At 41.6% G+C, this 10,086-nt stretch overlaps 1 protein-coding gene across 1 annotated transcript; it reads left to right on the top strand.

Moving 5' to 3' along the window:
• The first annotated feature begins 5,332 nt into the window (after window positions 1-5,332).
• LOC119842233 (olfactory receptor 5V1-like) lies at window positions 5,333-7,099 on the top strand. Its single transcript, XM_038370134.2, has one exon. The coding sequence runs from the start codon at window positions 5,336-5,338 to the stop codon at window positions 6,275-6,277; it is 942 nt and encodes a 313-aa protein (XP_038226062.1). The 5' UTR covers window positions 5,333-5,335; the 3' UTR covers window positions 6,278-7,099.
• Window positions 7,100-10,086: the final 2,987 nt, after the last annotated feature.

The raw sequence follows: 10,086 nt of genomic DNA, 5'->3' as shown, positions 1-10,086 counted from the left end.
CCTAATTTGATTTAGAAAAGAGAAATACCTACTCAGACATCCACCATGTCAGAAACAGTGTGACTGCATGTTCAATCCAGGGGGAAAGTAAATGAAGTTTGATGGGGTGACACTGCACACTATATTCTTCATAGCGATATTATTATAGCATAATTATGATGCATTTTGTGCAAGATGGGTCATGTAAGGTGTCATTGGAAACGTTGTGATTTGATTAATATGATTATTCTATTTCTATGCATGTATCATTTTTGTATCTGAAGTTATGAATATGGATTATGTATCTGTATTTCAAATGTAGTTACACCTTGGTAACTCCCACTAGGCAAGATGCTTTCATTCTACATATCTGGTTGGGAAGGGCCTATTCAGGGTAATGAGCCATTAGGGAAAACAATAGGCCTTAGGAGAAGCTTATCCCTGACCTGGTGAGCCTTCCTGAGAACACTCCAGAGAGCCTGTAAGTAATGGTTGCTATGATTCTACAAGGGCAGGTGACCAGACCACATGACTCTAGACTCCTTCTTGGGGTGTCTTTATTTTTTCACACACTGGTGCAGGCGCCAAGTTTTGAAACAAAGCGTTCCCGCCCTATGCTAAGGCTATAAAAGGCAGGGAGTGATATCAACGGTTCTTCTTCACTCCCCACACAAGAGGACTCTTGGAAAGACCTAAGGAACAAACTCCGAACTGGGGAAGTGCTTGAAGCAGGCTAAAGGGATTGCCTTGAGAATCTGCAAAACCGCTGGTATCATCAGTCAGGGTGAGCAACTGCTCATTCATAGTCAATCTAACCAGTGTGTTATGCTTAGTTTGTGTTTTTGTTTGTTTGCTGGTAATCTGCTTTGTTCTGTTTTCTATCCCTTATAGTCACTTAAAACCTGTGTTTTGTAGTTAAACTTGTTTGTAGTTTAACATAAACCAGTGTGCCTTTAAGTGAAATATCTTGGGAGAAATCTCAGGTTGGTTAGCACAAGTATGCATATTCCTCTCCACATTGGGTAACAAATTCCTACTGGTCGGTGTTTTGACCAGGCTAGAGTGGTACAGCTCTGTGGTCCTAGGCTGGAGATTTTGTAGCTTCTCTATTGTTGGTTCATGCAGTGGCTGGTCAGAGAGCCTGCATGAAAATGAGTTGGGTGTGTCCCTACTTGTGTAAATGCTGGAGGAAGTATAGGACCGGGATCAGGTCTGCAAATTGCCACAGCAGCACAGTGTCAGAGGGAACCCGACTGGGTGGGCTCAGTGGAACCATAGTTCCAAGTAGCACCCCATGGGGAAGCCATGAAAAAAGGTTAATGGCAAAACATGCCTAAGAAAGAGCAATGGATGGCTCTTAGATTTAGAACATGAGAACAGCCAGACTGGGTCAGACCAAAGGTCCATTTAGCCCAGTATCCTGTCTTCTGACAGTGGCCATTGCCAGGTGCTTCAGAGGGAATGAATGGAAGAAGTAATCATCAAGTGATCCATCCCCTGTCACCCATTCCCTTTACCCTGTACCATGTTATTACTGGTTATTTAGTCTCTTGACTATATTTTATAATAAACCAAAGTGAGTGAAGCCATTTACTATACAATTCAGCAACACTAAACAACATTGTATTGGTTGCAATATAATTAAAGAGAAAATCTGTTGGACTGGTTTGTTCACGTCATCAGATCAATACTTCCCCACGAGTCAAATTCCCATCACCGACCAGATCCCTACTGTATGAGTTGTCATCCTGTTAGTAGATACAAAATAGGTGCCAAACCATTCTTTATCTCACTATGGCTCACATGCGCCAATATCTTGCATCTTATATTATAATCATGAGCCAGATCCAAAGTCCTTTGTAGTTAAGAGAAAACTCTCAGTCATTGAGTACAAGGGGTGTTGTGCCAGGCCCCTTACAGGGAAAAGGCAATAGATATTTTCTTCACATCTGACATGGGCTAGGATCCATGTCTCCCCTGCCCACTCTCAAAATAAACTATCACAGACTACATTCACGTTTTACGGTAAAGCAATCCATCTCCACCTTTCCCATCCCACATACACCGCATATTCCTTCACATCAATGTTCCCTTTAATTTTTTCTATCCATGTGCAGAGTGAATTTTGTTATGCACACCAATATAGAGGTGATGTGTGACACCAGTAAAAACAAAAAAAACCTGTAGATATAATATATATTTTTGAAAAGTTACCATAGGGATAATTACTCCATCCAGGACAGGTTAGGCATTTTAATACTAACTAGTCAAAGAATTACATTTAAGCATAAGAGAGAAATAAAATTATGTAATGCATAGACCAGTCAAAAAACTGCAATAACAGCACTTTGAAAAAATGAAATTTCAGAGAATACACATGCATTGCAGGAAGTAATAACAACAACACAAGTATGTGTTGGGAGGTAAGTGTGAAAGAGAGTGTGTGTATGTGTGAGAGACACAAAGATTGTGTGTATGTGTGTGTTTGTGTGTGTGAGAGAGAGAGAATGTGTGTGTCAGAGACAGAATGTATGTGTGTATGTATGTGTGTGAGAGAGACACAGAGACAGTGTTCAGAGTAGCAGCCGTGTTAGTCTGTATTCGCAAAAAGAAAAGGAGTACTTGTGGCACCTTAGAGACTAACAAATTTATTTGAGCATAAGCATGAAGTGAGCTATAGCTGATGCAAGCTTAGAGACAATGTGTGTGTCAGAGTGAGAGAGAGACACAGAGACAGAGTGTGAGTGTGCCAGCAGCTGGGGAAGCGTAGGAGAGACCGTGCTTTATCTTTTTAAGGCACTCCCACCAGAAAGCTGAGACCGAAGCAGCTTTCAGAAGCTCTCTGCTCCTGAGCCCTGTCCCCCGCTCCTGCTCCGCAGAGATGGGGTATGTGGGCAGAGGGGTGTGGGGGAGAGGACACCATGACATCAGCCCCCCTCCTGCCCCCTGTGCTCTGCACAGCAAGCAGCAGGATCCCGGGAGCCGCTTGCAAGGGGCCCCAAGGCAGAGAGCAGGAGCAATGCGGCTGCAGAGCAATGGGGGAAGGGTACCTGAACACACGCCACCCTGCGCGGCTCGCTAATCAGTGCAAGTCACTTGATTCACTCCTGCTCAGTTGCACAGCCACGCAGCTTAGAGGGAACACTTTATCTTTCCTCTATGCAATGATTTCAAATTCTCACCAGCAGAACTATCAAGGGAGATTACATCATGTCATATGAAGGAGAAATTACCAACCAGGGGAGACCACAATTTCTGTGAAAGGGAATAACAACAAAATGCACCGAGGAGCACAGTAGAATCCAGACATCCAAGTAGTAACCCAAAGCTCAGTTTACTGAGATAATTGAAGACTATCAAGAGTAGAAGAGATTGGAAAATATAGTGCAAAGACTATAAACTTATCTCAGAAAATCTGAAGGAAGGGTTATGGTTAGGGTGCAGCTGGCAATAGACTATCAGTGTGACAGGTAAAGCAGCACAGTTAAAATGAAATCATCTGATTTAGAAAAGAAAAATACCTGCTCAGGCATCTAGTGTGTCCGAAAGAATATGATTGCCTGTTCAATCCGGGGGGGGGGGGGGGGCTGTAAATAAAAGTAGAAGGGTTAAAGCAAAACATGCCCAGGAAAGATCAATGAATGGCTCTCAGATTTAGAAAGTAAAAACATAAGAAGAGCCATACTGGATCAGAGGAAAGGTCCATCTAGCTCAGTATCCTGTCTTCCAACAGTGGCCAGTGCCAGGTGCTTCAGAGGGAATGAACAAAACAGGTAATCATCAAGTGACCCATTCCCTGTCATCCATTCCCAGCTTCTGGCAAACAGAGGCTAGGGACACCATCCCTGCCCATCGTGGCGAATAGCCATTGATGGACTATCTTCCATTAATTTATCTAGTTTATTGACTCCTTGTGCGTACATTTTATTGCTCGTAAAATTTTGAAACAAAAAAATTGTCTGTCTTCTCTCTGTGTGTGTGTTTTTCTGGATTTCCATTTTTCTGTCAGACATTTATGTTGCACTAGTGTCAATGTGCCATCACCGCTCCTGGTGCAGGCATAGTTTATACGGGTGCATCATAAGTCAGTGGATGAAGAGATCAGATGGCAGGATATATCAAGAAGCGTGTAGAGGAAAAGCAAAGAAGAGATTTCAGACTTATTGGCTCTGATATCTTTTCTTTAACAGCAAGGATCTGCTACTTCTCTTTAAACAGATCTGTATTTTATTGTTCATAAAATTTGGAGAAAGAAACAATCTCTCTCTTTCTCTCTCTGTATTTTTGTCTCATTCTGTCTAGGTATCTCTTCCTTTTTTCTCCCATTTTTCATTTTTCTCCAGGCACATTCTCTCTTCTGGATAAAAATGACTCTCTTATTTCTCTCTTAATGAGTTTTCATTTTTACCTCCCTTACATTTCTTTATATGGGGTTTGATTCTGATCTCAGTTACACTTGCATAAATTCACATGAAGCTGATGCAATTTACCCTGGTGTAACTGAGATCAGAAAACAGCCTGCAGTCTGTGTTTAGGGTTTGTTTGTGTCGTTGTCTGTTTCTCAGCTGCATCTATCAACTGGTGCAAATTTTAATTTGAATCTGCTGGGATAGAGGACAGCTGGATAGACCTTCGTACAAATCACAGCCTCCTTAGTGTTTCTGTATCTGTCTTATGGGGAATGTCTATACTGCATCTAGGCAGTGTAATTCCCTGCTGTGGTAGACTTACACACACAATCTTTGATTGAGCTATTGTGCTAAAAATAGCAGTGTAGCCTTGGCAGCACAGACTAGCTGTCTGAGCCCAATCCCATCTGAGATCCTAGGTACGTACACAGGTAGCCATCCTAAATGGCTGCATGTGCTGCCATGTTCTCACTGCTTATTTTATCCTGCTAGCTTGATCAAAGCTAGTGCATGTACGTCTACTCAAGGTGGGAATTACACCTCCCAGCTGCTGGAGAGACACACCCATGATTGAACTCTAAATATCTTTCATTTCAAATCTATTGATCTTTTGTTATGTCTTCTAGATTTGTTGATGTGACACTGATATGATAAAGATATTTCAAAATCCCAACCTAAAAGTATTTAAAGTTGAAGAGAGCTAAGGGAGTTAGATGGGACATTTCCGTAATTCAATAGGGTTCCATACTCTTATTTCAGCTATATTGGAAGCTGAACCTCTTAAGGATAGGAATCTTCCCTCTGTTTTTGACAACTTCATTTTCCAGTGGAGAGATGCACTGTTACGAGGTTACCTACTCCAGGTTTCTGCCAGTGTAACCGACAGCACAACCTGACTGCATGTACTCCATCAATATTTAATGGTTTTCTGTTTCTAGATACATATTATGGAGAAAGCAGAAGTAAGAAATCAAACACCTATTGTGGAATTCATCCTCTTAGGATTTGGGAATGTCCCTGAACTGCAGACCCTTCTCTTCCTCGTGTTTCTAGTGATCTACTTTTTGACTGTCTCCGGAAACATCCTCTTCGTTGCACTTGTTGTGGCTGATCAGCAACTTCACAATCCCATGTACTTTTTATTGGGGAACTTGTCCTGCCTGGAGATCTGCTCCACCTCCACCATCCTGCCCAGGCTGCTGGCCAGTCTCCTCACTGGGGACAGAACCATTTCTGTTAAGGGCTGCATTGTGCAATTATATTTCTTTGGTATCCTGACAAATACAGAAAATCTGCTGCTCACGGCAATGTCTTATGATCGGTATTTAGCGATATGCAATCCACTCCGTTATGCTGCTCTGATGAATGGCAGGGTTTGTTGGCAGCTTGTGGCAGGGTCCTGGTTAAGTAGCTTACTGCTTTGCACCATAGTAAATATTTTCTTCTTCCAATTAACGTTCTGTGATTCCAAAGAAATTGACCATTTCTTTTGTGATTTTTCACCCATGATAAAGCTGTCCTGTGTCGACACCCAGACTCTGGAACTGTTGACATTTATTATCGCTGTCATAGGGACATTTGTGCCCTTTCTTCTGACTGTGACATCCTACATTTGTATCATCACCACCATCCTGAGAATCCCTTCTCGCATCGGGAGGCAAAAGGCATTTTCCACGTGCTCCTCTCACCTCATTGTGCTTGCAATTTTGTATGTGACAGTATTAACTGTCTATATAATTCCAACAGCCAACACTCCCAAGGTCCTACAAAAAATATTCTCTGTCTTCTACACAGTCCTGACTCCTATGATCAACCCTGTCATCTATAGCCTGAGAAACAAGGAGGTCAAAGAGTCCCTAAGAAAAGCTATTCTTAAACTAGTATCTTAGAGAAACAGGCATAGAATGTAAAAGTATCAATTTTAGCATATAGTAAATAGAGATGAGGTGATATAGTTTCTTACTTGAGTCCTTGATAGCAAGGTTACCCCTTTCTTTCTTTCTTTCTTTCTTTCTTTCTTTCTTTCTTTCTTTCTTTCTTTCTTTCTTTCTTTCTTTCTCTTCCTGTTATTCTGCTACTTTTTGAGCATTCATCTTTCATACATTTAATAGACATTTCTTTTATACAAAACTTTATATTGTAAGAAACATTCTTTATAAAAATTGGGCTTTTTTTCCAAACTCATGTTTCAGTAAAGCACTCTGGTTCATTCATCCATACATGAACACTAATGTCCAAATTCTGCACCCATCTTTTGAGTGGTTTTGGGTCTCTTCCACTCCCACTGAAGCCAATGACATTCATTCTCCACTTTTTAGGACCCTCCATTTTCATTTATGCTTCTGAACAGTAGGTGAAAAATATTGCCTCCACAGTGAGTGGAGAACTTTGATTGGGCAGTATTCTATGCAGATCTGTAGCTGGGTAAACAAAAAGATGAAAGTCTGTGGAGGGTTGGGAGTCTCAGTGTCCTGCCATGTGAAATTTCCCGCCTGTTCATACATCTTTGCAGGGTCAAGGCAACATTAAAATATCTATATCAATAGTGATATAAATATAGATATCAATACAGATAAATGAAATGCAAACATAAGATGTATAGCCAAAATTTTCATAGCTCATAAGACCCAATTTCCCTCCCCAACCCAAATAAAAAGAAAGGGATGCATTAATATGAATAGGAAATGAGCACTGAAAATCACAAGGCAACTTTGCTAGACAGTGCCCCAATGCTGGGAGCTATTCCCTTCGTGGAGTTGGGTTTTTTACAGCGCTGGGAGAGCTCTCCCCCAGCGCTGGTGCCACGACTACACAGCCGCGTTAAAGCGCTGCCACGGCAGAGCTTTAATGTTGTCAATGTAGACATACCCTTAGATTCTTTCCCTTAACTACAAAGTCTTTGGCTCTGGCTCATCATTATAAGATGCACGATGTTGGAGCATATGAGCCATAGTGAGATAAAGAATTGTTTGGCCCCTATTTTGTATCTACTAACTTATACAGTAGGGGCTGGGTGGTGATGTGAAGTTGACTCATGGGGAAGTATTGATGTGTACAAACCTGTCCAACAGACAACATTCTCTCTTTAATTATATTGCAACCAATACAATGTTCCTTAGAGCTGATGGATTGTATAGTAAATCGCTTCACCTGCTTTGGTTTATTATCAAATATATTCAAGAGACCAAATAACTGGTGTCAGCCAAGTTTATTGCTATAAACCAGTAATAATATTGTACAGGGAAAAGGTTCTGAATGATACCAATCTCAAGGAAGCCATGTCATGAAGTCATGTCACATCCACCTTACGCAGAAGGTGTGCTCCCAAAGTTATACTCCTAAAGCCATCTTTTTATACCTGCCCTGTTTACAAGTAAAAGATGCTGCATACATCATTTGAAACGAGTCAGCTTTGTAGCTTGTTCTTCTGGTACCATGGTGTACCCCTTATTTCCTAGGTCTGAACTGATGCATTTCAAGTACCAAAGAGCACAAAATCACCTGCTAGGCCTGTAATAGGGCAGAACAAACATAAGTCTTGTCATCTCAGAGTCATTCCAGCACAGGCCTATGAAAATCATTCCCTAGCTGTCACTGTGGTAAAATTATCATCTATCCTGATCTAGACAACTATCCAATCTACTTCAGGCAAAGATGACTTCAGATAATTCAGGGTGTTATGAGATACTTAGCATAAGAGAATAGGGGTATAGTTAAGGTGTAGGCCAATTTAGGCTATGTAACAGCTGTACTATTTGTGCTTAATATTAAGTGTGCTTAATGTCCATTAACATATACATGGTGTGGATAATACAGTTTATTACCTAATTCATCTAAGTGGCAATTGGGGTTGTATTCATAAATCTCGTAGGCCTGGTCTTTATCGATATAGAGGTGCCTGAAGATTAGAACTGAGCGAAAAATTGTTGGTTTTTTTATTGATTTTTTTTTGGTTCAGTGGCTGTCAAGGTTCCTTCCCCACTCTGAACTGTAGGGTATAGATGTGGGGACCTGCATGAAAACCCCCTAAGCTTACTTTTACCAGCTTAAGTTAAAACTTCCCCAAGGTACAAACTATTTTACCCTTTCCCCTTGGACTTCCACTGCCACCACCAAATGTTTCACCGGGTTTACTGGGAAAGAGTTGTTTGGAAACGTCTTTCCCCCCAAAATCCTCACCAAAACCTTGCACCCCCCTGCCTGGGGAAGGCTTGATAAAAATCCTCACCAATTTGCATAGGTGACCACAGACCCAAACCCTTGGGTCTTAAGAACAATGAAAATAGCATTCAATTTCTTACAAGAAGAATTTTAATAGAAGAAAAGGTAAAAAGAATCACCTCTGTAAAATATGGATGGTAAATACCTTACAGGGTAATTAGATTCAAAACATAGAGAATCCCTCTAGGCAAAACCTTAAGTTACAAAAAGACACAAAGACAGGAATATCCATTCTATTCAGCACATCTTATTTCCTCAGCCATTTAAAGAAATCATAATCTAACGCATATCTAGCTAGATTACTTGCTAAATTCTAAGACTCCATTCCTGTTCTGTCCCCGGAAAAACATCACCCAGACAGACACAGACCCTTTGTTTCTCCCCCCTCCAGCTTTGAAAGTATCTTGTCTCCTCATTGGTCCTTGTGGTCAGGTGCCAGCGAGGTTATCCTTGCTTCTTAACTCTTTACAGGTGAAAGGGTTTTTCTTCTGGCCAGAAGGGATTTTAAAGGTGTTTATCCTTCCCTTTATTTTTATGACAGTGGCTGAATCCAAAAATCCAGGAAAAAAAATTGGCTCTTTTGGAACCAACACTTGGCATTTGCCAGGCAGCTGGGTTAGGTCCCAGTACTGTAGCCATGTGTGCATTAAGCTTTCCTGGATCTCAGCAGGCTGCAGCATGGTTTCTCCTTTCTAACCCTTCATGGAAATGGAATGACATGACCCAGTTGCTTTTGGCCCCGGGACCAGTGTTGATACTCCAGACGCCCTAGTATGTCAAGCACACCCCGTCCCAGAGATGGACACATGTAGGTGCTCTGAGTTTATGGTTCACTTCTCCAGGGGCAGGTGACAGGCGAAGCAAACAGATTCACAGGCTTTGCAAAGATCTCTAAACATGAGATCACATGAGAAATACACTGAGCTGTACAGAACAAGAGAACACCTGCTTTGGTTTCCTCACCCATCTGGGGTATTCTTAGAGCTTGTGCCAGAGTCCTTTAGGGTGCCCAGAATTCCCATTCCTGCAGCTCATGGCTCCTTCCCTGAATCATGGAATCTCTGTCTCTAACACCTGCAGTCAACAGGTTTCAGAGTAGCAGCCGTGTTAGTCTGTATTCGCAAAAAAGAAAAGGAGTACTTGTGGCACCTTAGAGACTAACAAATTTATTTGAGCATAAGCTTTCGTGAGCTACAGCTCACTTCATCGGCTGAAGTGAGCTGTAGCTCACGAAAGCTTATGCTCAAATAAATTTGTTAGTCTCTAAAGTGCCACAAGTACTCCTTTTCTTTCTTACCTGCAGTCAGTGTCCTTCAACTCTTTTTTTCAAATAAACTCCCATCCCCTTTGTCGGGTGACCCCTTCCAAAGTCAGACTTCTCCTGTGATCAAAGCCTTGCTCTACACTTAACCACACACCCAAGCAATGTTGCTATGCCAACAAAACCTTTGGTGTAGACACAGATTCGCTAGGGCCC

The sequence above is a fragment of the Dermochelys coriacea genome, chromosome 13, assembly GCF_009764565.3.
Source record: "Dermochelys coriacea isolate rDerCor1 chromosome 13, rDerCor1.pri.v4, whole genome shotgun sequence".
Lineage (NCBI taxonomy): Eukaryota > Metazoa > Chordata > Testudines > Dermochelyidae > Dermochelys > Dermochelys coriacea.
The sequence above is the reverse complement of the archived record's forward strand: the minus strand, read 5'-3'. Positions and strand labels throughout refer to the sequence as shown.

Bases quoted from the DNA above. Each gene is read 5' to 3' on its own strand.
- LOC119842233 (XM_038370134.2), top strand. From the start codon at position 5,336: ATGGAGAAAGCAGAAGTAAGAAATCAAACACCTATTGTGGAATTCATC.